This window comes from Calidris pugnax, unplaced genomic scaffold, assembly GCF_001431845.1.
Source record: "Calidris pugnax isolate Ruff unplaced genomic scaffold, ASM143184v1 scaffold63, whole genome shotgun sequence".
Classification (NCBI taxonomy): domain Eukaryota; kingdom Metazoa; phylum Chordata; class Aves; order Charadriiformes; family Scolopacidae; genus Calidris; species Calidris pugnax.
Window position 1 is genome coordinate 6,954,403 of NW_015090852.1, and position 26,570 is coordinate 6,980,972.

Here is a 26,570-nt window from a genome sequence, read left to right on the forward strand (position 1 = left end):
CAATCCCTGGGAAAAAGGGCTTTAAAAAAAAAAAAAAAAAAGGGAAAAAAAAAAAAAAGGTGACAAATGTATATCATTTGGCAGCAGGAATAATGTGTTTCAAGCACCTATTATTTTCCTGACATTTATTCTTGGTGGGTCATTCCATCATATGATTGACTACTTATTAAAACTAGTCTAAATATCCAGTAAGAATTTTCCTTCTGGGCCTTTCTTCAGGCTCTGCCTACTTACCTTTTTGATTTTTTTCCCTAATACTGTGAATAAAACTTTCCTAGCCTTTTTAATTGGCATACCTCAGATATTTATAGGGTCCTACAATCCAGTTTTGTCACTTCTTGGCTGAGCTTATGAACCAGCTCAGTTCCATCTTTCTCTATTGAACAATCTCTCCTGCTTTTTCAATTCTTGCTTGCTTTTCCCCAACCCAGCAACGTGCTATGCAGCCTGGAACTGAACATAGGACTCATTTTGCCATACTCTTCCTGTTGTTGAAAAAACAATAATAATTATTTCCCTAATATAACCAGAAACCGCTGTGTATCTCCTGCAATACATTAATGCTAGTTCTACATGTTTAGCACACTCTTGCATTACAGATAATCCTATATTTTTCCTAAATAGAGGTGTTTGTTGCATACACATACATCCAATGGCAAAGACAACCACTAATGAAAGTAGAATTTCAAGTGGGGTCTAAGTGATATCCATGCTCAAACTCTGGTGAAATCAAAGGTGTTGCACATGCTAAACTGACAGCAGAACTTTGCTTGTCTTCTTAAGAATTTGATTATCCATCTCAGGAGCTACTTTAAGCATATGCTTTTTAGCATTGTATTGTATAAGACTACATTGTTGAATTACAGACAAATTGCAAAGTCAATCAAATGCGTAACTTTTCCCCAAACAGTGTAAAGAACTTTCTTTAAATCTACACATCATACATTTTTTACTAATCTGGAGAAAGTGCTTAACAAGTAGACAATAAAGAGAAGGCTTGTGCTATGGGACTAATATATTTTACTTCCTCAATAAGCTCTAATTTATCTAATATTTAAGGTCAAATGTCAAGTGATAAACAAAATGATACAATTTAATAGTTCAATGTTTTACTCAACAGATTATTTCGAAAACAGCCTTAATAATCTTGCCATTGTGAACCCCATTAAAATCCAGTTTATTGGAAATACAGTAAATTATACAACCGAACATTTAAGAGGCGTTACTTCTCTTTTTCCCCCGTAATGGAGGAACTCAGGAGTCACACTGGAGAAGCTGGAGGAGTTCAGTCAGAACTAGCACATGGGCAAGTAGTTCTGAACCATGTGCATGTATGTACAAAAATGTGTGTACACACACATGTACACTAATATATATATATGTAAACACATACATAATAGCTGCTTCAAATTACTTTATTGCTCTGCTTATAGAAAGCCTTTCTTTGATCACTAATTAAAAAGGTCCACAACTTTCATCTTTTTCTATTTTGAAGTGTACAGTTTTATGGCTGGATTGTTTTGTGGCAAGAATAAAAGATTTGTCTTCATTCCTTTCTGCAAGATTTGCAGCATGCCATGTATAAGCTTCTTAATAAGCAGAGTTTATGTTGGTCTTCATTACTAATTAATTATTTTAATTGCATGGCTTCTGACAGTGGGATATGTGTGATCTTTGCATGCCAAGCCTGTATATATTTGTTATGAAAGTAATATTGGCCTTATTCAGATAGAAAGTCAAAATGCATGAGTGAACTTATTTAAGATTAAAGTACGCAGGCTGCTGTTATCTTGCTATAACATCAAATATAAATGATATAATGCCATTCATCACTTCTTTCTTATAGAGGTTATTTTTTCTTTTATGTAGCTTAGCTACTCTGTTTTCACACTCACAGATTTTTACATGTCTTTGAAATACCATTTCTCACACATAAACATCCCCAAATAACCCACAGCAGCAGGACAGCATTCTTGTTCACTCTTCATAAAGGGCTTTACTTGGTAAACTGCTATTTGTATTAGACCCCCAAAAAAGTATATTAAGCTGCTCCAATATGTGAAAATATGCAGTTTTTTTGAACTAGCATGAGCATTTTGGTACCAGCAGAGCTCTGAAAGGTACAAGAGCTCTTAGAGAACTAATCACGGTTGCTGTACTCCTTCTGTATGTACCCAGTAGAGGGAGCATGACACACTACGTGTAGCATCTGCTACACATTAGCAAAATCTAGTTTTAGCTGATATTTCAACACAATCATTAGAGCCTGATCTGGAAGACGCTATTTCTCAAAAACCCTGTTTGCTAGTCCAAATTCTTAACATCAATTTTTAGTTTTTGCACCACACAGTTTGATTAGCAGAATCTTTTGCATGGAATTCGGGGATATTGGTCTTTGGCCAGTCATTCTTATTCCCCGCAGAACTGTAAGAGCTATGGTAAAAAACAAGCACTAGAGTTTTAAATACAGAAGAGTAATTTGATGACCCAGATCAGGGCTATTCCTAGTTAAAATCTGTTAGCACCTTGGAGGCTTGGCTTTCACACAAGAAGAAAAATGTAATTTTCCATCCCAAAGAATTGGGTTTTACTGATTATGCCAATGGTCCTGTTGATGGAGCTATTGGGGTGAAAAGAGGCAGGGGAATGGCCTCCTTTCTAAGAAAGGCTAAGCACCCACAATTAATTTTGCAACCTCACTTGACAAAAAATATTTGTTTGACCCAAGCATTGTGCAAGATATTTTTGTTTTCCTCTTGATCCTTAAAATACCAGCAAAGGACTATTTCAGACCCTTGCATAAGGTTCCCATAATGCCAGTGGCATAAATGACATCAGTTTTTAAAGCATAAAAGGCACCTCATCTAGGCTCAGAAATGTCAGTAGTAATTACAAACTTTGTTTTCAAGTATAATCAATTCTTTATTTATGGTGTGAAATGTTTTTTACCCTTTTGAACTTTCGCTATTTTAAGCCAAGCAATATTGTTGGCGTGTTCCTTTAAAAATAATTGCTTCTGGACTGAGAAATTGAATGTCAAGTTCCAACTTGATGTAAATTAAATGGGTTACATTAATAGTCTGGCTCGTGGTAGATGTGAGTGTTTCGATTCTGGGTTTGACTTCAGGACATGACCTCTTGATCACACAGGTCAGCACAGATGGGAAATATTGAAGAGGTACCCTAGGTTGACGTGGGGAAGAAAGTGTCTTGTACTGATGTATCACAAACTGTCTGATCCATTAAACAGAAGCAATGTCAGACTCCACAGAGAATAAAGCTTAGTTGTCATAGGTCATTATGCTCTTCAAAAAAAAAAGAGTTGGAAGGAAAAATCACAATGATGGAAATCCTCAGGGCTGTCATGTACACATAATCTTCTAAACCTTCGTGAATTAATGTTGCCAAGCCCATATACAGGGGGAACAAAGTAAAGAATCCAAATATTCTTAGCTTTTACAGTACAAGTATGTTTCAGGTTTCCCATCTGTACCTGTTATAAAGGATTATTAACAACATACAACAGTTTAAATTTAAAAGTGGAATATCTGTACAGCTGAGCCTCACATGTATGTCGTCAGGTCTTAGGAAGAATTGCATGCATGAGAGCAATCATGTTCACAAGATCAGGCAATATATATAGTTCTTCAAGGGGAAGGAACAGGTGAATTGGGCAGAAATTTAAATGTGTTTTTTTTCTTTGAAATGCTATCTCCTGTCTTCAAAATCTACTTGCATTTCAACTTCTGAGCAACTCCAGCTCCCTCAGCCTCTCCTCATGACAGATTTTCCAATCCCTTATTTATCCTCATGGCCCTTTCCTAGACCAGCTCCAGTAAACCCACTTTCTTGTAGGTGAGGAGTCCAGACCTGGACTTGATGTGGTCTCACCAGTGCTGAGTAGAGGTGAAGACTCACCTCCCTTGACCTGCTGGCAATACACTTCCTGATACAGCTCAGGAGGCTGTTGGCCACCTTTGCTGCAAGGACACACTGCTGGATCATGTCCAACTTGTTCACCAGCATAGCGAAGCTGCTTTCCAGCCTGCTGGTCCCCAGCGTTTACTGGTGGATGGGGCCATTTGTCCCCAGGTGCAGGGCTTTGCAAATCCCTTTGCAGAACTTCATGCGGTTTCTCAAGATTGCCTATTTCTCCAGCCTGTTGAGGTCCCTCTGAATGGCAGCACAACTTTCTGGTGTATAAAGAACTCTTCTAAATTTTGTATATGCATATGTATACATATATACAATTCCAATTTTAATTGTTAATAAATAAAAAAAATCACTTTAATGCTTTTGTTGGGTTGAACTCAGGATTCTTATAGTTTGTTTGCTAGCAATTAATTATCACTGATAAGTCCCAGGTGTAAGGTCTTCTCAAGGATATAAAGAGTATGTTTGAACACTGAGTAATAAAAATAAGCTGGTAAAGTGAGCACCAAAATTAATTTTATGTGATATACTACACAAAGAATACATGAATTGTTCCCTGTAGCATCTAGCTCTTAATTATTCAGTGTTTGCTAATAGGAGGAACAAGTGATAAAGCATAGTATTTTTATGTCTGCTTATTTGCACTGTTTGAAATAAACTCTGAGGTGATGACAGTAAGGCACAATATGCTTCTGTTTAGGTAGCTGGACTAATTTTTTTCAGGCACAAGGAGTATTTCAAAGAAGTTAAGCTAGCCTTTTACGGATCACCTGGTTGCTGATCCCTTTTAAAAAGTATTAGAATTAACTTAGAAAAGGACTTCTGCCAATTGTGTAGGGGGAACCAGATTAAGGAAAGCATGTTCTCTCCCTGACTGACAATGAACTTTGCACTTGCAATAAACAGTCTCAGAGAGAAGAAAAAAAAAGCCTAGTATAGACAGCTAATTTATGCTGATAATTAACTGCTAGAAGTAGATTCGGTGGATCTGATTCAGATTGCCATCCCACCGCTGTAATTCTTCGAGTCTGGCTGTGTTAACAACATGACATTATTACAGAGAGTCATAATGATCAATACAATTATGGCTGTAGTCCCTGTCCTATGGGCACTATTTTTTCTCAACGAATAGGGTTTAGAATCTGTTGTTAGGCCTATTTGTGAGGCCAGAACACGTGGTAAATCACCACCTATAGTAACAAGTAAAGAAAACTACTGAAATGCTCTACTGTGAACACGTCTGCACAGCTACAGAAGTTAATGGTAGCACATAAAGACATACAAAAACTAGATGTAATCTAGTTAAATCACACACCCATAGTATGACCCAGGAAACTGCCCAGTAAGACAGTCAGTAGTCCATGGCAAGCACACACAATCTCAGCTGATGTCCGTATTATCCCATTGCCTTTGGGACACTTACACGGCCTAGCAAAAGTGAAGCTAGTTTGAGTCTCACACTTCCCAGCTTCAAGATGAGTTAAGCATATGAAACCTTGGATAAACAAAGCCATCATTTAGAGGAGTTTTCAAACTGCAAAAGAACTAACACTGCAGGGAATGAGAGAAATGAACACCACTGCTGAAGTGAAAAGAGGTATGATCTCATCTTCTGCAATTCCCCTTGATAGGGACCTGGGCTGTAAGGTATAGCCCAAAGTCTAAGGTCTTCCACATCTACATGTCCTCTATAGCAAGTCACAGCTATTTGCATAGGACATAAAACATGCATCAGGTGGAGTAATTGCCTTGCAAGAAGCTGTAGTAGTGGTTGTTTAGGGTAAAAGACTTGTTTTTCTGTATTTAAAGTGGTAATAAATTATGCAGAAAGATATACTGTAGGAACAGAGAAGCATAATTATACACGGCATAACTACAGATCATATTCATGCTATTTATAGTGCTATGCTATGCACAGCTCAAAATACACGCAGCATAAACATGTTATGTATGTTCACACATTCATATTTTATGTTTCTATATTCTCAGGTCTCCGTTCTCAGTTAAGCTCTATAGGCCTTATTAAAACTATGATTTTCTAGCCTGCTGGCTTTTTCAGTGTGTTTCAATATGGGCTGACAGTGAAGTTATGTAAATACAGCCACTTTTGTATGTTGTGGATATTCACATTGGTTTTAACAAAATGGGAAAATCTTGCAAATGACTGAATTTTTTCAAAGCACCATTTCTAGGGCAGAAGCCGTTTCACACTAGACAGCACAGTGGTTGCGCTTGCCTACCTCAGTTAAAACAAATCAGAAGCAGCCAACATGAGACTAGGTAGAATATCCCTTTTAAGGGAGAGTAGATACAGCATACATTCCTCAATGGATGTGTTCACCAACAGCAAGCACTCTTTTAAAACCCTTAAGTGTTTGTAGGACTGAAAATTAATTTGTTTTCCAATTCCAAAGTGAATCATATGCTCCAAACAGATTTTCAAGTCAATGAAACATGACCTTGTATCATCTAATTAAACAACTCAAAGGTATTGGTTGTTTTACGATCCCTATGGATATACTTCAGTTCAAATGCACACACATCATCTGTATGTACAAGCTCATAAATCTACAAAAAATGCAAATCAGATCATTAATGCTTTGAATTTGACAGTCTTACTACAGTTTTCTAAAAGGTAAAACATGAAAAATTCCTGAATTATGTATATGCTTTTTTACAACTTAAAGAACACACAAAAACCATACTGGAAGCAGAACTTCAAATATCTTTCTTTGTCTTCCAAATATCTGGTCCATAATCATGTATAAACTAATCAAATTCTCTGAAATGCACTACTCCAATTTCTTCTCTGGATGACATTCTGACCCTTTGAGTGAAGCAGTGGACCAGGTGATAACCTTAGAAGATCCCTTTCAATCAAAATTTTTCTATGATTCTATCTTAATTCCCTACATTTTGTGAATTGACTTCTCTGCTCCAGCACACATGACTATCTTTATTAAATTACAAAAAAATCAATATTTTTTTTTTTTTACTCTTTTGTCTTTGGCATTGCTTCTGTGGTCTCCTATCTCCACTCCCAATTTTAGCTCAGACCTCTGAGTAGACCTTGTCTCTGATCTGTAGTCTTTCTAAGCATCCCTCTCATTTCCTGTAGAGATGAATTGTCATACACGTACACACTTGCTCCTGTTACTTCCCACAAATACCTGTGTGGCTAACAAGAATGGTGTCTCAAATGCCAACATAAGTATTGTTGGGGGTACCAGTGATTCCTGTATTTCCATTTCCCTTTTCCTATTAACACTTTTCTCTGTTTTTCCATCTGTTTAATCTCCACAATCTTACCTGCTATTTTCTCTTCTTTCTTAATAGTATCCTTCATAAATCACCTCCCTCCACTTTAACCTGTCACACCCTGTACTTGTGCTCTCCCTCCTCTCATTGACCCTTCCTAGCTCATATCAACAACATGACCATAGCTACAGATGTGCTTGTGCAGCCAGAAAACCCACTCAGGAAGGATGCTGCCTAGGAAAACTGGGCTGCCACCATTTGATTTTCTTTCTTACCTCCATCAGTCAAACGCAACAGCAGCTGCCTCTTTTACCTATATATAAAGCTGACTCTAGAAGTAGGGAAATGAAAGGAAAATGAGTGCCATGCAGGGACATATTTCTTCACCAAGTTTTTCTTTAGATTCAGACCCCTAATCCTACAATTGGAGCCACATGGCTGGCTGTGTTAATCGAAATATGGGACGAAGGTGTAGGCTACAAGCAACAGTTTTGCCATGCTGCCTTTCTAGGACATGGCCCCTTGCCATTCACAGGCTATATGTGTCTGACCTCTGGCTGGGCCACTCACACAACTTTGCCGAAGGAGCACTCATGGTCTGCAGAGCAGGCTCATGAAAAAGGCTGGCTGATCTACCCGGAAGCTGAAGCCAATTCTTAACTCTGTCGGCTGTTTCCAATATTTATAAAATAAAATAAACACACCAGATCTCACTAAACAACTAATCACCTACAGCATGTACATGATTTTCTTTTTTTTTTTTTTTTAAATAATGAAAACTTTTTTAGGGGTGAGAAAAAATGTGAAAAAAGGGGAAAAAAATTTCCAAGAAATCACCTACACAGCATGTACATGATTTTTTTTTTTTTTTTTTTTTCAAATGAAAACTATTTTAGGTGTGAGAAAACATGTGAAACAAGTGGAAAAACATTTCCAAGTACTTTTACTCTCAGAAAACGTTTAATGATTGAAGAGATTAAGGGATTGGGGGTTTTTACTACTTAAAAAAAATCCATTTTTACTGAAAACTCAAACTAGTCTATGAAGCTTCAGGCCAGTAACATTTAAAAAGATTGAATTACAGCATGCCATTCTGAATGTAGCACGTTATGAATTCCATATCCCTCAGCTAGAGTGACATATTTAATGATTAAGCCAAGTCACTCAGCTCTATTTCTATTTTAATTTTTTTTTTCCTAGCCAGTATTAACTTTATATGTACATTTCAAATGGCAAGAGGAAAAATAGCAGAATAGTAAATTTGTCTGCAATAAAGGAATAACTAGCATGGTCTTACAACTTTACAAAATTAGAGTTCTGTGTGAAAGGTATCATGTGCAAATTAGCCCAATGTTAACAAATGCTTATTATCCTGCTATGTTAAAGTATACAATTTTCCATGTGCTCCAGCTCTGCACTGTACTCTGTCCTTCATTTTACATGAGATTTTCCTCCTAAGACAGCAGCAAATATTGCCATACTAGATCAGATCACTAGTCCATTAAGTTCAATATACAATATAAGCCAGTTCTTTACTGAAGGAAAATGGGAGGGAAAAAAAAACCCTCACTTGCTCTACACTGATGCACATAAGAGTAAAACCTCCTTCCTGACCTCCATGACAACTGATTTATGCCCAGAAGCATGAGTTTTAATTACAATGACATAAAGATGGCCAATTTATTTCCTTGTGCTTACTCACTCATGAACATGCATTTCCTCCTTCCAGCAAAGAGTAATTATCTCTTTGCAATTATCAGCGCAGATGTAGCAAAGTTAGAATTTTCACGATTGTCTGCTAAGACCTGGAGCCCTGAAGAATATCTGCTCTGCCAGATCTTTCTGCTGGACTCAGTATTAATGAGTCCCTTGAAAAATGTTGTGTCTGCCTGAGGTAGGATTTTGCATCAGACATTCCCAAAACTTTAAAATATAGGTGGAGAAAGTGTTATTGCAAACTCTTTGTCTTCACCTTCCATAAAGCATATTCTAAAGGGTATGCTACAATTTTACTTTCTCCAAGGTTTACTCCTACTTGCATTTTATACCTATATATGTATAGATACATATATGTGCATGTCTAGTTTGACACCTCTACAGCCCAGTTGCTGGGAATGGTTTTATTCAAGGAAGTCATAGAAACATGTGCAAAGATAGAATTGGAAGGGACAGACATGGCAGATATGATTTGGGCTATCTATGTGTCTAAGACGAGATCAGCTAAGTCGTGTCACACTGCACTTTTGTCTCTAACCTATTTTTAAGGATCCAAAATAGACCTTATGGCTCCCAGTGGATATCTTATGCCAAAGTTTCGTTGTCTTATCGTCATTAGAAAGATTTTCCTGAAGTGTGAGTTGTAGCTTCCTTCATGCAGATCAAACCCATGACTTCTTTGTTTGCTTACTATGCTCTCAGGGAACAGCGTGCCCTGGTTTTTGTACTGAAAGATGTTACCATGTCCCATTTCCTCTGCTTGTCTTTCGACTGCACAGCTTACTTTTTTAGTTTCTCCTCCCAAGCCATATTTTCTAGACCTCTGTTTATTGTCATTGCTCTCCTCTGAATTCTTCCCATTTGATCCAAATCTTCCTTACAGTGCAGAACTGAAAGAGGACTCAGTATTCCCACTAAGGTGTGCCCAAGGCTTTGTAAACTGGAACTATTGTTCCACCTGGTCACTGGTTATTCTGGCCTGAGACTATAGAAACCGAATTACTTCCTCCAGAATATTTCTCAGACCATTTCTCCAATTTCTTATGTTCACCTATAAAGGTAATTTTGTCTTATATACACTCAAAAGTTTCACTTGACCCTGCTTTACCAGACAACTTAATAAGCAAACTTTCTATATCATCATTCACATCTTTTATGAAAACTCCAACCAGAGCAAACTCAGGACAATCCCAAACCATACTCAATAGAGCCTCCCAGTTTGACAGTGAATCTCTGACAATTACTTTCTGTGCAGGATTACACTAGCTTTATACCCACTTTGTGATGGTTTCACATAAAATTTTCTCCTTGGTTTGTGTATGAAAATGTTATTAAAGACAATATCTACTCCTTTCTGTAATTAGAGTAACTACCACCTTCTCTAACCCACTTGTTCCTGACAGGTTTGTTCAAAACATCTGCTAGCTCTTCTGACATGGCTTCAGGCAGTTTGCTAAATATCCTGGTGTGAAGTTCCTCTGTCTCGGAGCATCATCAACTCCATGTTCTCACTGAGCTGTAGCAGTGTGTGTCTATCCCAACTGGTTGACAGTGTATATGTTCATAATCTTACCTCAGATGTTTTACCAGGGTCATACTGTAAAGCAGCTGACCATTACTGGGAACCTCCAACTTTTTCTTATTATATTCAAAATAAAAATGCATATTAAACTTCAAGCTGTTGCACAAGACATCTTATGAGCTACTCTACTAATAAAGTACATGCATGCTAACATACCAAAATGAACTTAATTTTCTTTAAAGCTTCCTTACTTACCTTTCAAAGAGTCTGGCTGACATTCTGACCTCATAATATTTGAATATATTATTCAAAAAATGACTCAATGGTTGTATCAGAGGCTGGAAGAAGTGGTTTTCTGAGCATCGCCATAAAAGCAATTGTGAACTGTAGATTAAATGAATCCGAAATTGTATCCTGCATGTGAGTCTTTTGGTGAACCTAGAAACAAATTTGACACAAGGTCAGGAATTTCCTAATTAATGAATAAATGAATTGAGGGAGTGAAAGGAATTGAAGCACATTTGATAAAAGTCAATATTTTCTGGGGACACGCTGAGAGAGACTTCAGGATCCATTGTTGAAGCTTTAAAATGGAAAAATGCAAAAAAAATCCATAGTTTGCCATGTGCCAGTTGGATGTTATAAATACCAACCCAGGGAAAAATTCTCTTGCTTTATAATTATATCACTAATTACACAAAGAGATATTGCTCTAGAAATATTTTGAGCAATTCCTCATGTAAATAAAATATAATGAAAAGGGGAAAAAAAGTATGCTGCTTCATTTATCACAGAAATAAGCAGTTCAATCTCCTGAACTCTATTTTCCTCTCATTAAATTATGTCCAAATCAGGATGTCTTGCTCAAGAAAGAAAATGTTTTAGTAAGTTATTTTTTTTTCTGTCTTTAACACACTCAGAAATCTACAGATGTAATAGTACAACAGTACAATGACAGCCAATGGAACAAAAATACTTTATAAAATAAAGACACGAGACACAATTTTAGGTCTTTTCTGTCTGCTTACTGGGATGTACAGTTTGTCTGAATGACAGCGACCATGGAAGAGGTGATCTTGGTTTAACTAACCTCTTGAAAGTAAAAGAAAATGTAGTCTTAAAAAACAACACTTTTTAAAACAACAAAAAGCGACAAATCAGTTTTGAACAGATCCTAAAAATATGCTTTTCTGTGAAACATAATCAAGTTTAGTGTGAGCACGCTTGGACAGAACATGGTGAAAAAGAATTTAGGTAGAATACATATCTGTTGCATAAGCAGTTTAATGAGTCTTACTTTAAGCCTTGTTGATCTGGCTGGGACAAAATACACCATCAGACTACATCAGCAGGTACAGAAGTAGAGCAAGCTAATCCTGGAAAGGAAGCCTTTATACTAAGAACTGGTTTGAATTTTACATAAACTTGCTTAGTGGACAAAGTGCTTAAACAATCTTTTTCCTTTAGAAAAAGATGTTTGCAACTAGGATAAAGGTTTACATCATTTTAATGACCATGTTTACAGGTAAATATTTTCTTTTTTGTGAAATTATATGTGCACTTAGACTGTATTGAACATGTAGTGTCTATCCAGACTGCTTGCTTGTACTTGTTTGATATTTATATAGTGTCAGGGAACTGGAAAGGCAGAAGGCTGTAAACAGATTTCTAACCAAAGTATAACTTGGATAATACTTTTATAATTGTTTAATCAATGTAATGGCGTTTGGCAGACTTATGCTTGAATAATTGCTTCTGTCATCCTGCTTCAGCAGGAAACCTTTGCTGCTAAATTTGAAACAGATAGTTTAATTACGAGGTTAACAGTTAGAAAATAGCTACCCTATAGTAATAATGTGTAAGTGAAAAAAAGAGACAGATATGAGTGGAGTTATCAAACTGAATCAAAGGAGCTGTTTCATCTCTGTTTTGAAAAAACTTCAGAGAAGGAAAAAATAATAATTATCTATAAAAATTTATTAAAATATTCACATTATCTGAAATTTAAGGTAGGTGTGTGATATATTTAGAAGAGAAAATACTAGATGGTTTGACTTTACTTGCTACTTTTAAAAAAAATGTTCATCTGAACTAATGCATGTAACCACTGAAAAGAAAATAATAGTTCCCCTTGCTATTGCTTTTGGAATGTCTTACATCTTTTGAGAATACTTTTTTTACATGTTAAACTTCTCCTCCAACCTGAGCTATTTGAACTGCTTATACAGTTCTATAAATATTGACTAATCCTTTTATCTAGAGTGCTTTTATCTTGAGTGACAGTGGTCTTTTCTTGTATAGCAATTGGCAGATAACAAGCAATATCAACACTGCTTGTAAGAACAGATGATTTATTTATTTTTTGTATGAAAAACCAGCTTATTATTTGTCTTTTGGTGTGACCTATATTTATTTTTTTTTGCTAGTCTTATTATGAAACTGTAGGCATATAGATGTAAGTGTATGCATGTGGATATATATATGCACAACCTAGCAAAATAATTATTTTGCAACATATTATTAACATCATTACTTAAAAAATAAGCATTGTATTCAGACACTGAAATGCTTATGAAATGACACATATTTAAGTGGCCCTATGATAGTCACTTTGCATTTAGTAACTGATGCTATTCATTTCTATAGGCAAGGAATACACTAACAATAACAAGTGTACCTCCTCATAAAACAAATTTTATTTCTTTGCTTCTGTTATCAAATGTGTTATTTAAAGGTAGAAAAATATATGATTTCCAAATTTAGACTCTCATTAAATAATTACATTACTTCTATATCTAATTTTATGAAGTAGAGAACAACACAGGCACTAATCATTATTGTAAAGTTGGGTTCGGTTTATGCATCTGTTTCATCCTTTCCAGAGACAAGTCACTGTTGCAAGGTGTGACTCAGACCACAAGATACCAGGCAAAGGTGGTGCCTTGCAGGCGCTGTGGGATAATAAATACACACAGAGTCATCATGCATACTGAAATTGCAGCAACTAAATACCTAGCCATTCACTATACTGATTTTTTTCTATTAAAGGTTTTATAGGGGCTTTATAAATCCTTAAGCACGCTCTGACCACTCTGAAGCCCTGTGACAAGGCTAAGTACATCCCTGATCCTACTGCTTCGAGGCTGCACAGATTTTTATCTCTGTCACAAAAATCCAAAGAGACCTGCATTTCTACAGCCATCACATTGAGACCGAATTGTATACAGGATCTGTGGACACATTGCTCTCGATGTGAAAGCAGGGAAGGGAGCAATATCAGACAGGAGATGTACTAAAACATTGACCAAAACAGGAAACAGCTCACAGTAACTTCACTTTCCATATACTAGAACAGGAAAAGCAGGACATGTCGCTAACACAAACTGGGCAAAGCAAGCGTTGTTCTGGCCCCCAGTCAGTAACCATTTGGGAAGTGCACTTCACTTTGAGAAAGTCAGTCCCAATGAGTCATATTTCTGCCAGATGCCACTACACATTAAGGTATACATAGACATCTCACGTTGGACTAAACATGAGCCTGGCTGGAAACCAGAGAGAGACTTCTGCTGTAAAATCCCACTGCCAGACCAGGGAAATGGCACTAGCTGTGTTTGATAATCTGAAGCTTCAAGTGGAAACTATATGCTACAATTGAAGACTGATAAGTGAGGAAGATCACGAAAGAGCGAGCCTTTTATATACATGCTATGACCACTTCACTCTGGCTAATCTTTCAAACAAATCTCAATCAATTCTCAGTTCCCTTCTGGCTCTCCTGTAACTTACTGCTCTCCAAGATGGGTCTAGTTACAACTGTGATTGAGTGAAGTGGACAGGCAAGGAATTAGCCTGAGTAACTACATTTATCTACTGTTATTTGAAGCAATTCATTGTGGCTGAATGCTGCTCTGTAATTTTCCATGAAAAGTGGTGTGTTTTGCTGTAAAAATAAAGCTCACTGAGAACTTGTATGTAAAACTAGGTGTGGTGTATGGTAAATAGTTGCAACTCTGTGAGTCTCAGCATACCTTCTTACCTAATTTACAAACACCATTTTTGCTGTGGGGACATGCATAGTTATGTCTATTAACTGCTTTGTGTTCATGATACTAGTTTAAAAAGTAACTGCAAAGTATTTCTTATTTTTGCCTAGAATAACTATGAAGGGAAGTGAAAATATTAGGAGTTGCACTTAGCACGAGTTTTCAAAAAAAAATATTTGGATATTTTGACTGCTTCCAGGAGAGATATGAAACAGATTTTCCCTGATCCATTGCATACATATTGGTCACTTGAATGCTCAAGGGAGAAGTTACTATAATTACCACTTTATAGGTGAACAACATTGTAGAGGGATAAACAGATTAGTTTTACAAGAGGAACAGATTTGTTTTTCTTTGTGAAGTTTGATCCAGTAGACATACTTAGGTCACATCTATCAAACTACAGTGAAGTTGAGATAAGGAGCTTTGCTTTTACCCAATATGGCAGAAGCTAAGGATTATATGGAAAAAAAGAAAATACGACTCTGTATTGCTCATCTTCTACAGAAGTGCTCTCATCACCAAGCTCTGAGACATTTAAGAAAATATTTCTTTCATCTTTTCTTGCTTTATATTTTGTATATATAGGAGAGGTAAAGAAACTTCCACTGTAGATACACAGTACCAGGAATATTCTGCGGGGCATACAGGTTCAAACACCTCCAACAGCTTCTCTCAGATCCTCCTATCCCACATGAACTCTCCTCACAGTATAAGACAACGGCTGATGGACCAGAAGTCACCGCTGCCTTAGTTTCGGAAGAATTGAGATCCATTGTTCATTAGTGAATAATTGCAGTACTCACCTAACACTGAAATGTAGCAACTGCTCAGTCATTGTGGACAGGGTCCATCTCACTTCATCTTGCCCAGACCACCAATAGGACGTAGGATTAAGCTCTTTGGATTTCTTATTGTCACACTGTACAGCTCCCCCCTCACTCTCTGGATTTTATTCTTCAGATAGGCAGCTCACTGTACATGCATTTTGCAGAGATGTTCACCTGCTTGTCAGTCTGTTCCACTATATCATATAGTGCTTATAAGTCCTGCAGCTCTCTCTTGAAGATTGTTGCTCCAAGATGTTTCATATGGGACAAGCAACATAGTCTGTAATACTTCTACTGTTTGAATGAATGTGAAAAACAAGGAAAGACCAGCAGGCTATACTCCAGCTCATCAAATTACTGTATTATGAACATTAATTAAGCAACAATTCTTGGCTTTTTATATGTGATAAATAATTCAGTTCATCTCAAAGCATTCTAGATTTCTACCACAGAACAGGTGGGAAAAAATTACTAGACGGCATCTTTTGGAGGTGATGTTTATCTCAATTTCATCACACTATTCATATCAAAACTGTCAATTTGTTTGCTCCTTTTCTCCAAAATGTGATTATTGCTAAGGTGTTTATATAATACTTTGCACAGGAAAACCACAACATATGAATGGTATTTGTATATTCAACATATTTTAGACTTGTGAATCAATCATCTATTTATCAAGGCATTTCCCTCTAATTAAATATAATAAAACATATGTTATTTAAAATGTCATTTTGGGCTCCAGTTATCCAATCCAGAGTATCTAATTCTTTGTTTATTCTTCAGGTACTCACTGTGATGAAGACATCAACGAATGTTACACGAACCCTTGCCAAAATGGTGGAATCTGTGAGAATTTTCCTGGGAATTACACTTGCCATTGCCCACCTGCAGACAAAGGAGGGATTTATTATGGTGGCTGGAACTGTACAGAAGTCCTCCATGGCTGTACTGATCAGCAATGCCAAAACAATGGAATATGTATCCCACATTTAAAGAATGGCCAACATGGATTCAGCTGCATGTGTTCACCTGGGTATACTGGAGTACATTGCGAAACCATAACAACATTTTCTTTTCAAGGAAATAGTTATCTTTTGTTGAAGAATCCTATGACTTCTAAAAAGGAATTTATCTATAATATAAACCTGAGGTTTCAGACTGTGCAACCTACAGCTTTTCTGTTTTACCGAGGGGAGAAAGATACATTTGCCAAGCTGGAGTTACTGAATGGCTACTTACACTTATCCGTGCAAGTCAATAACCAGCCGCAGGCTCTTTTGCATATTTCTCATAATGTCAGTGATGGAGAATGGCATTCCGTGGAGGTAACCTTGGCAAGAGCTGTTACTCTTAATTTGCTGGACAGCTCTTGTGTAGAATCATGTCTCAATAAAACGTCTGCTATGATAGATAACGATCACGTGATGCTTGCATTTCAGAGCACGTTTTTGGGCGGCTTACCAGTGGGGAATATTAGTGGCAACTCTCTACTTAACATCTATAATATACATTCTGCACCTTCATTTGTAGGCTGTCTCCAGGACATTGAAATAGACTTGAACGTTATTACTCCAGAGAACATATCACCTGAATCATCTTTAAATGTCAGGACAGGGTGTACTAAAAAGGACTGGTGTGAGACTCACCCTTGTCAGAACAGGGGACGCTGTACCAACCTGTGGCTGAGCTACGACTGCAATTGCTACCGGCCCTACACAGGGCCCAGCTGTGCAACAGGTAAGGGAATGCTGCTGGCATTTGTGTTTTAAGAGGCCGCTGAAAACGTGATCATAAACAACCTTGTTTACCTGGTGATGAAACGGTGTGACCCTTGGGGTCTCTGGAGCTTATTGTCAACCAGTAAGAAAGTGCAAGAGGTTAGCAGTAGCACACCTTTGCTATTTTCTAGTTACTTTCCCGGGAAGGCTGCTTTTCAGCCTGACATAAAAAGTCAGGCTAAACTGGTGGATTCCACTCATCCAGTTTTAAAATCTTCTTAGTGCTCTTAGCACGCCATAAACTCTGGAAAACTGTAGTTCACTGGAGGTTATGCACCCTGAGTAAAATTTAGAAAGCAACCAAGTCACTTGGCGTTTAAGCCTTACTTTCAAAGCATTCTTTGAAAATTTTATCCTCAAGCTCTCTAGGCTTTTATAAAGAAACTCATTTAAGGCAATGAAAGGCAAGCAAAAGTACTGCAAGTTAAAAAAAGACAGATTCCAATTTTATAAAATGAACAAGATTATACTATTAACTTAATCTGATTAGCCCAAGGAGAAGGCAGGGCTTCAGAGGCTGGAAACAGGGCCCATTCATCTCTCAGCTGGTCCCAAGGCAGCTCTGGACAGTCACTAACGAAGGCAGCTGTTACCAGAGAGCTGCTTGTTGACCAGAGGGAAATGTGTCCATATCTCAGTGAGCAAACAAGCACATGTCAGCAAACAGTCTCTTTGGCAGCGATGAGCAGGAATACAAGAGCAGCAGATGCCCGTAGCGCTTTCCCTGCTACAAACAATCTTTCCAAGTGCAGGCTGAGTGGAAGGACAACAGGAGGTCCCTGCCCAGCTCCCTGCTCTACTGCATCTGGTGTGTTAGACACTCTAGAGCTGCAAATACTGTACCCCTCAAGAATATTTCGGAGTGGACTCTGCAGTCCTTCCTCAGCAAAAGTTTTAGGGAATTCAAACAAGCAGGTTTTTTTAAGAAAATTGCACAAGACTGAGTCTTCCATGCAACATCCTTGCCTCTGCCCCCTTACAAACCGTCCACCCATGGTCAGTCATAACAATGTTTAGAGAGGAAGAAATACATATGTACGTATATTTATGTATATATACTTGCCAAGTGGACTGGAAAAAATTAAGTACAACAGCAGAGCCATGGTCAGATTGGAACGGACAAATCCTACACTGGTGTAAACTGGCATGGCTGCACTGCTGCCAGTGAAGCTACATTGATTTACATCAAGTGAACAATTGGCCCCAGGGGTTTATTGAAGGCATTGCTGCAGAAAGCTGTAACTTGAAATACATTTCAAAATGTTTAAATACAATTTCATTTTGTATGCTATACTTAATAGTTATCAATACTTTTCAATAGTTTTTCTTTTTGGTTTTATTGCAAAATGACAAAGTCTGAGAGGTAATTGTAACAGACTTCTTTGAAGTCTAGCTGTAATTTATCCAAAGATTTGGAAAGCAACTTTAGAGTATAGGATAACATCTGGTAAATATGTTTGCCTCCTTATATGAAGCAAAATTAAAACCAGTCTGGGCCAGGAGAGGTTTATACTAGCATTAGAACTGTTGAGAATGATTAGAAAGCATGCTTTTTTTTTTTTTCTGCTGACCACAATATTCCTCGGAAATCATGGCACCATGCCATTTTGATACATAGGTTCTAGATATATGCCATATTTAAAAGACTGTGACAGGTTTCTTAAAAGGCAGAGTGGGGGAGACTTGCGGTAAAGGATAACGTAAAAAATGCTAGTGTCTTTTTGAAGAAAAGTTGCTGCCAAGTATTTAATTGACAAGAGGCAATATTTTCTCTACATAGACAAAATAACAAACAGATGTTGACTCATTTTGATCAACATCCAGATGTTGTGACCCAAGAGGTTAATATTGACCAAGGTGATGCTAGCCATCTCATCAAACGGAAGATCAGATTGATGAGATGGATATATGTGTATATTTATGGATAGAGAGGAATGCAACAAAGTAATTGTAAACACGACATACCTTTTGAAAATTAATGCTGCCTTCTAATACTGCAAATGTGTAATCCTCATTCTAGCAGAAATTTTCTTTTAACCATCATGAAAGAATGTCTCAGTCTCTGGTACCACCTTATACAGAAGACATAACTTAGAGAGATTTAATGCCTTAAAACACCCATTTCAACAAATATTTTTACATACCAGATTTTTAACAAGTAGATGTAGGTATATTGGTAATCTTATTCACAGAATTAAAATATTTCAAATTTAATTTCTTTGTGAAACTGTCTGTTTGGGAACAAGCAAGGGATTTATTCCTGTTGCTAAATAATAATACCATGCCACATAGTAGCGTAGTGTGGTTATTAAGGGTTTGTTGGGGCTTCGCAGTCAGTCCCCTATTTTCATTGGGTTTTTTAATGCAGTCATAAAAAAAAGTACTGCTGGAGGCGGAAACTTGGCCTATGAGGTCTCGCTCTAGGAGTTTTACTGCACAAAAGAGGACTGATTCTTTAGCTACGTGAGCATTTAAAAAAAGCTTGGTTTATTCTTTCTATGAATTTGATATATTAAAAATAGCTCTTGAAAGTGATTAGGCAGGAAGTCTGTAATATTGAGGACAAGATCACGAAACTTAAAGTGTAAAAATAGAAACACTTTGTTGTGCTTTAATGAGATGATTCATCAGAATAAAATACGGTTTGAGCTACATATTTTGTATCCTTACAAGTCTGAAAATCATTACTGAAAATAAAGGGTAAAGGAGAGGAACAGATGGTTTTGGTTTAATCATTTTAATTGATAAGCACACACAAAAAAAAAGAAAAAGAAAAAAAGTCTTACTCGATCCTGGATCATTTTTCCCCCACAACACCATAGCATTATGGGTACTCACAGGACTGAGCAGGATTCATAACTGGATGCAAGCTGATGTGTATGAGCATGTGTTGAGCCCCAGGAACAGAAAGTCTGTCAGAGAACTGGGGAGCCCATCCAGCACCAAATAGGTGCCCAACCTGGAGAATTTACACAAGAGGCGTTTGCTGACCAGCTTTCAGCTATTTTTACAATTGGAATCAGCACAAAAAAAATCACAAAGTTCCAGTTACATTAACTTCCATGGTCATCAGAGGATCAAAGCAGCTAGGTTCTTTTCAAAATGATCTTTCTGAGGAGCAATCCAGGAAACTATGGAAATCTGTCCTTGTTTAACCATTTGAAAACACAGCATTACGCAGAGCATGATAAAGGAGAAAAATATGCCCAATAATATAACATCTGGTCCTGTACCAGGGCTTAATTCTACAGCCAACAGGAATTTTGAAATAGAAGGTATTTACAGCTGGATCAAGTCTATATTCATCCATAAATACCAGCACATCTTACCACCATACGTAAATATTACTAGAAGTAGCTATTTGATCATTGCATTGGCTCCCTTGTCATTTAGCCCTAACTATTTCATTTTTCTCCCTTCTTCTCTTTCTTTTTATCTTTTCCCATATCTCTAACCTCAAGAGTACATTCCAGGCCGGTTTGGATCTGAGGACTCCTCAGGCTATGCTGCTTTTTCTCTTGATGCCACTCAGAATGAAAATTTGAACATATCAATGTTTGTCCGAACACGCAAATCTTCTGGCTTGTTACTGGCTTTGAGAAACAGTACTTACCTCTACTTAAGACTCTACTTGGAAGGTGGGAAACTCACAATGTTAGCTCTAAATTCCATGAAGTTATTAGGGAAACAGCCCATGAACGATGGAAACTTTTACTTAATAACATTAAAAATAGAACCAAATAAGATGGAATTGTTCCAGTCCTCTCAATACCTAGGCTTTATTTCTACTCCAGTATTAACCATCCAAAGCAAGAATATTCTGTATATTGGAGGCCTACCAGATAAGAAAGAAACTGATAGAAATGGCAGGTATTTCAAAGGCTGCATTCAAGATGTAAGAGTGAATAACCAGCCGCTGGAATTCTTCCCCATCACCAATTCACTGAATTCCTTTATCAACCGAACTCTGATCAACGTCACCCAAGGCTGCACTGGTGACAACCTCTGCAAGGTAGGAATGGCATTTTTTTCATGCATTTATAATGAGGAATTTCCTTTAATTTTTTGTACATTTTCATACACATCCATTTGATTATAATGACATCTTAGGAAAATACGTGAAAATGCTAGGAAGCATTTTTGTTGTCATGCTACATACGATGAATATCAGCAGCAACATATATTTGCATAGGGAGAATTAAAATATTTTAAGGTGGAAATACTGTTATTCATCAATTATTGAACATGCTGTGCTGTCATAATACTGGTCTTTATCGCTGTTCTTATGAAATAAACAGAATTCTCCTTTTTGCCAAATAGTCCCCCATACTTAGAGCTGGGAGTCCTCCAGCTTTTATTCATACTTAGCTTGTCTTTTTTCTTTCCCTGTAGTCCAGTCCTTGCCACAACGGTGGTGTGTGCTACTCAATCTGGGATGACTTCACTTGCACGTGTCCCCCTAACACAGCAGGGAAGGCATGTGAGGAAGTTAAGTGGTGTGAGCTTGGACTCTGTCCTCATGAAGCACAATGCCAGCTGGTGCACCAAGGATTTGAATGTAGGTACATTGCAGCTATTCCTATCATCTTTGGAGATTAGAAACAATAGCAAATATTGTGAGCATTTCTTGAAAATCTCATTATTAACTACTTTTAAAGTTCATTCAAATGTTATTTCTGTGTCAAAATAATTATTATTTCAATTGTAACTGTAATGGGGAGAGTTTGCCCTACCAGACTCAGAAATTTTCAACCAGACTCCCTGACAGGTTTAGAGGACCTTTGCTTTTGACTTATTCAACACAAGTTGTTGAGGCTGTACAGTAGATCAGTACCTTGCCAGAGTGTGAGCGTACCCCTCGTACTTCCACTGCAAAGAGAAAGAGGATATCCAGTGCTGGATTAACATCTGGATGTTCTCCATCCACCTGAAAAGATAAGATACATGACATCCATTGCATCATTTGATTTTCTTAGATGTTAAATATCTTTGAAGAAAGTCACGTTAATACCAGCAATACTGTTATTCAACTAGTGTCTTCATAAAAAGCACCTACATGCCAAGTAGTGTATTTGAAAATTGATGATAATTAGAGGTTTTAAGAACATTAGCCACCCTGCATATCTCTTTCCTTCTCCAGTTCCCTTCTCTTTCCCACTCTGGAGCAGGATTTAAAAAGCAAGTAAGGATTTTTAAGCAATATTTTTTCTTTTTTGCTGTCAAAGAAAGCCCTAATGATGCAGTGAAGGAAGATAAATACACATACAGTCTCATGGGAGCTGTTAGAATGGCTGACTCTTAGGAATGGGAAGGTTGGTCAACAAAAGATTTCTGTCATAGACAGTTTTCTGACAGACCAATATGATGCTATTTTTGTTGAGATTTTTAGAATCAGCATTGCAGTACTTGTTAAAATTTAGAAATGAAATTAAAATTATTGTACCTTCTCTAATAGACATCCTTAACTAAAATATCACAGAATCATAGACTGGTTTGGATTCGGAGGGACCTTAAATATCATCAAGTTCCAACCCCCCTGCCATGGGCAGGGACACCTCCCACTAGGCCAGGTCGTTCAAGGCACCATCCAGTCTGGTCTTGTACACCTCCAGGCATGGGGCATCCACAGCTTCTCTGGGCAACCTGTTCCAGTGCCTCACCACCCTCATAGTAAAGTTCTTCCTAATATCTAATCTAATCTTCCCTCTTTCAGTTTAAAACCGTTGCCTCTCATCCTATTCCTCCAATTCCAGATAAAGACTCCTCCCCATCTCTCCTGTAGGCCCCCTTTAGGTACTGGAAGGCTGCTGTAAAGCCTCCTTGGAGCCTTCTCTTCTCCAGGCTGAACAATTCCAGCTCTCTCAGCCAGTCTTCCTAGGAGAGGTGCTCCAGCCCTCTGATCATCTTTGTGGTCCTCCTCTGAACTCGCTCCAACAGATCCATGTTCTTCTTATGTTGAGGTCCCCACAGCTGGACGCAGTACTCCGGGGGGGGTCTCACCAGAGTGGAGTAGAGAGGTAGAACCACTTCCCTCAACCTGCTGGCCATGCTTCTTTCGATGCAGCCCAGGATACATGTGGCTTTCTGGGGTGCCAGTACACATTGTTGGCTCATGTTGAGCTTCTCGTCCACCAACACTCTGAAGTCAGGGTTGCTATCAACCCATTCTCCAACCAACCTGTATTTGTGCTTGGGATTGCCGTGAACCAGCTGCAGGACCTTGCACTTGGCTCGTTGAAGTTCATGAGGTATCAAAATACATTCTCTCATAAACTTTCCTATTCCATACTACAGCAGATTGTAAACACACAGAACAGAGAAGTGAAAAGTATCTGAACTGTTTCCTTTTGCCAAACTCAAGGTGATTTATACTGTTAGATCACCTTTCGATTTCTGTGCTAGTTTATGTGGCAATAGTAGGGAGTTTTACTAACAGATACTCAAAAATGTCTGCGCTGCAGAGCTTTATTTTTTGCTAGTTGTTTTCTTAAATACAGCATAGATTTGTTGTTCAACACAAGGTAACGAAAGGAATTTTACTGGCCAGCAAGTTCTCTGCCAGCCTGGCGTCTTATGCTCTGGTTACCATTTTAAGCTAAAGCAGAAAAAGATTTGTTTTCCAGGGGCTGTGGCTACAGTTCCACTTGGCTACAATTAGCAAGTCCTTTTAGGAAAACATGCACTCCAGAAAAAAAGTCAATACAGGAAGCTGATGTGGGGAACATCAAGTAACAGCAAAACTGTGTGCACAGTGTCACAACTGCAAGTAAAAGCACATCCAGATGGCTTGCTGTGCTCAGGACTTAATGAGACTTCTACAGGAGTATTTTAGCTTTATGAATTTAAAAACCTCAGCTTTATGAGAATTGAAAAATCAGAAATAATTTTGAAAATATCTGACTTTCATTTTTAGTATGGTTTCTTATGAGGAAACTTTTCCTATGAGAAAGACACCACATTTGATGTCCTGGGTAAGACAGTTGCACCTCTGCTGCCTTACTATCAGGATACACAGTCAATAATTCCGTACTGGGACTCCCAGGGGTTCTTTTCACCAAGATTTACTGAGCCCGGAGATAGTTCAGGAACCCCCCTTATCTTAGTGCTAGGATCTTGGAAAGCTAAATTTGTCTGAAGTATAAACAGAAGACATTCCTTCCTGTCCATAATCCTCATAAATCTCAGAACGTGCAAATTTACAGCCCAGTGAGTTAGTGCATTTTAGTAGAAATCATGCTAATGAAAGATGTCAAATACCTTTGTGAAGACATCCATAAAACTGCCATAATGTTGCCCATCAATTTTCAGTCACCGCAGTTCAAAGTGAGTACTCTGCTGCCCTCCCAGTCCCACCAGCACAGGCTCGGCACCATCAGCGGGCTGTGGCAGCGTGTACACAGCAGAAGCTCGCTTTAACGTGACAGGCACGACTCTTCTTTAATTGATTTTCAGGGGCTTTTGGCCAACGGAATTCAATTAAGTGAATCCTGTTTGCATCAGGGAAAGTAAACTAGGATATTAGGATCCAATCAAATACCTTCTAAAACCTCTTTTTTTTTTTTTTTCCTAAGAAAAGAGAAATTGAAAGCAAAGGTTCACCCTGTCCAGATCTGTCCTGGTGAATAACCAGCTACTGGTACTTAGAGAACAAACATAAAATGACAAATGTATATCTTCTTTTGAAATACCCTCTAAGCCTCAGCTTTAAGTTGCGTACAATCACGATCACTTCCTCTTTGCCTAAATAGGAAAAAGAGAGATAACACTAATTTAGAATTATATCTTTAGAATTATAACTTGAGATGATGCAAAGAAACACACTTGGATATCAATATAGGTGGTGCTGGCACTGCCCTGTAATTTCTGTCACCATAAGGAGCAGGCAAGGATAACTGAAACACTGGTGGAATTTGACTGTTTTTCAGAAAACCCAAAACGACTTACATGACGGGGAACATGGGGCACTGCGGAGAGATTGTTCCACATGTATTGGTTTAAAGTTGGCTTGGTTTCTCAATTATTATCTTTGCACAGGTCTTGCTAATGCAGTGTTTAGTGGCCGAAGCAGCGCGATATTTTACAGAAGCAATGGAAAAATCATCAGAGACCTCACCAATATCGTATTTGGCTTTCGAACTAGGGACACTGACGTGATACTGCTATACGCGGAGAAGGAGCCAGAGTTTGTTATCATCAGTATTCACAACTCCAAATTACTCTTTCAATTGCAAAGTGGCAACAACTTTTATAAACTGACCCTGGCTAGTTCGCTGCCTGTGAGTGATGGGAAATGGCATCGAGTGATGGTCTCTATGGTAGAGCCTCTGTCCCAGTTCTCTAGATGGCACATTGATATAGATAACAAGAAAGACACCGCAACTAGCACAACTGCCGCAGGAAACCTCAACTTTTTAAGAGAAGAGACAGACATCCATGTGGCTGACAAGGCTTTTGACAGCCTGGATGGCCTGCGAGGATGTATGAGCACCATAGAAATCAGTGGCATTTATCTCTCATACTTTGAAAATGCTGACATCCCTACTAAAAAACCTCAAGAGGAGCAATTTCTCAAAATATCCGCAAACCCTGTTCTTACTGGATGTTTGCAGGTAGATGTCTGCAGCTCAGATCCCTGTATGCATGAGGGCATATGTGAAGACTTCTATACTTCCTACCGTTGCATATGTCCCAAAGGATGGACGGGCACCCATTGTGAAGTCAACATCAATGAATGCTTTTCAAACCCTTGCATTCATGGGAACTGCACTGACGGGATCAGCTCTTATGAGTGCAGTTGTGAACCCGGTTACACAGGTGTAAATTGTGAAGAGGACATAGACAACTGCTGGGGCCACCAGTGTGCAAACGGGGCCACTTGCATAGATGGGATTAACGGCTATTCTTGCCTGTGTGCTGGTAACTTCACTGGAAAATATTGCAGGTACTATAAACAAGGCAGATCTCTATAATTTTTTTCAGGTCTCTTCTGAAGGATTATTACACCACTGGTGTCTCCATTTAAAATGTGCATTTAATAAACTGCACATTACAGACCTGTATGTTGTCTGTTATGCATCTATCTGTATATTAATCATGCTGCAGAATTAATGTATAAAGAGTCTGCAGTACAGATCAGTTAGATGTGGATTGAGACAGTGGAGAGATGGCAGCTGAGGCAGGGACTGATGAGACAGAGCAAGGAGACTGGGAACAAGGCATAGCTCTGCTGCCAGCCTGGGTGAAACAAGTTCTCTGATGATGGGATTACAAGTCTGACAGAGCTCAGAGATAGACATGTGACACCTTTTTTTTTAAAAAAAAAGATTTTAAGGGTTTTGAATCCCTAAAGCTATACTTTATTAGAGTAATAGAGCTCTAGAACTATCAGTAGCAAAATTCAGAGTTGGTGGGTAAGAGAAAATAACATTAGAAGGAGTTGTAAAGAGTTTTTCTCCCCACTCACAGCATCTTTGCTTTGTGGGATTTTTGC

At 38.0% G+C, this 26,570-nt stretch overlaps 1 protein-coding gene across 2 annotated transcripts in view; it reads left to right on the forward strand.

Annotated features, from left to right (window-relative positions):
* Nucleotides 1-26,570, forward strand: part of CRB1 (crumbs family member 1, photoreceptor morphogenesis associated) — a 107,165-nt gene that overhangs the window by 53,132 nt on the left and 27,463 nt on the right. For both annotated transcript variants that reach the window (XM_014943297.1, XM_014943300.1), the window contains exons 6-9: nt 16,086-17,039; nt 20,542-21,092; nt 21,473-21,638; nt 25,115-26,021. In XM_014943297.1, coding sequence (XP_014798783.1) covers nt 16,086-17,039; nt 20,542-21,092; nt 21,473-21,638; nt 25,115-26,021 — 2,578 coding nt within the window. The remainder of the gene's footprint in view (nt 1-16,085; nt 17,040-20,541; nt 21,093-21,472; nt 21,639-25,114; nt 26,022-26,570) is intronic.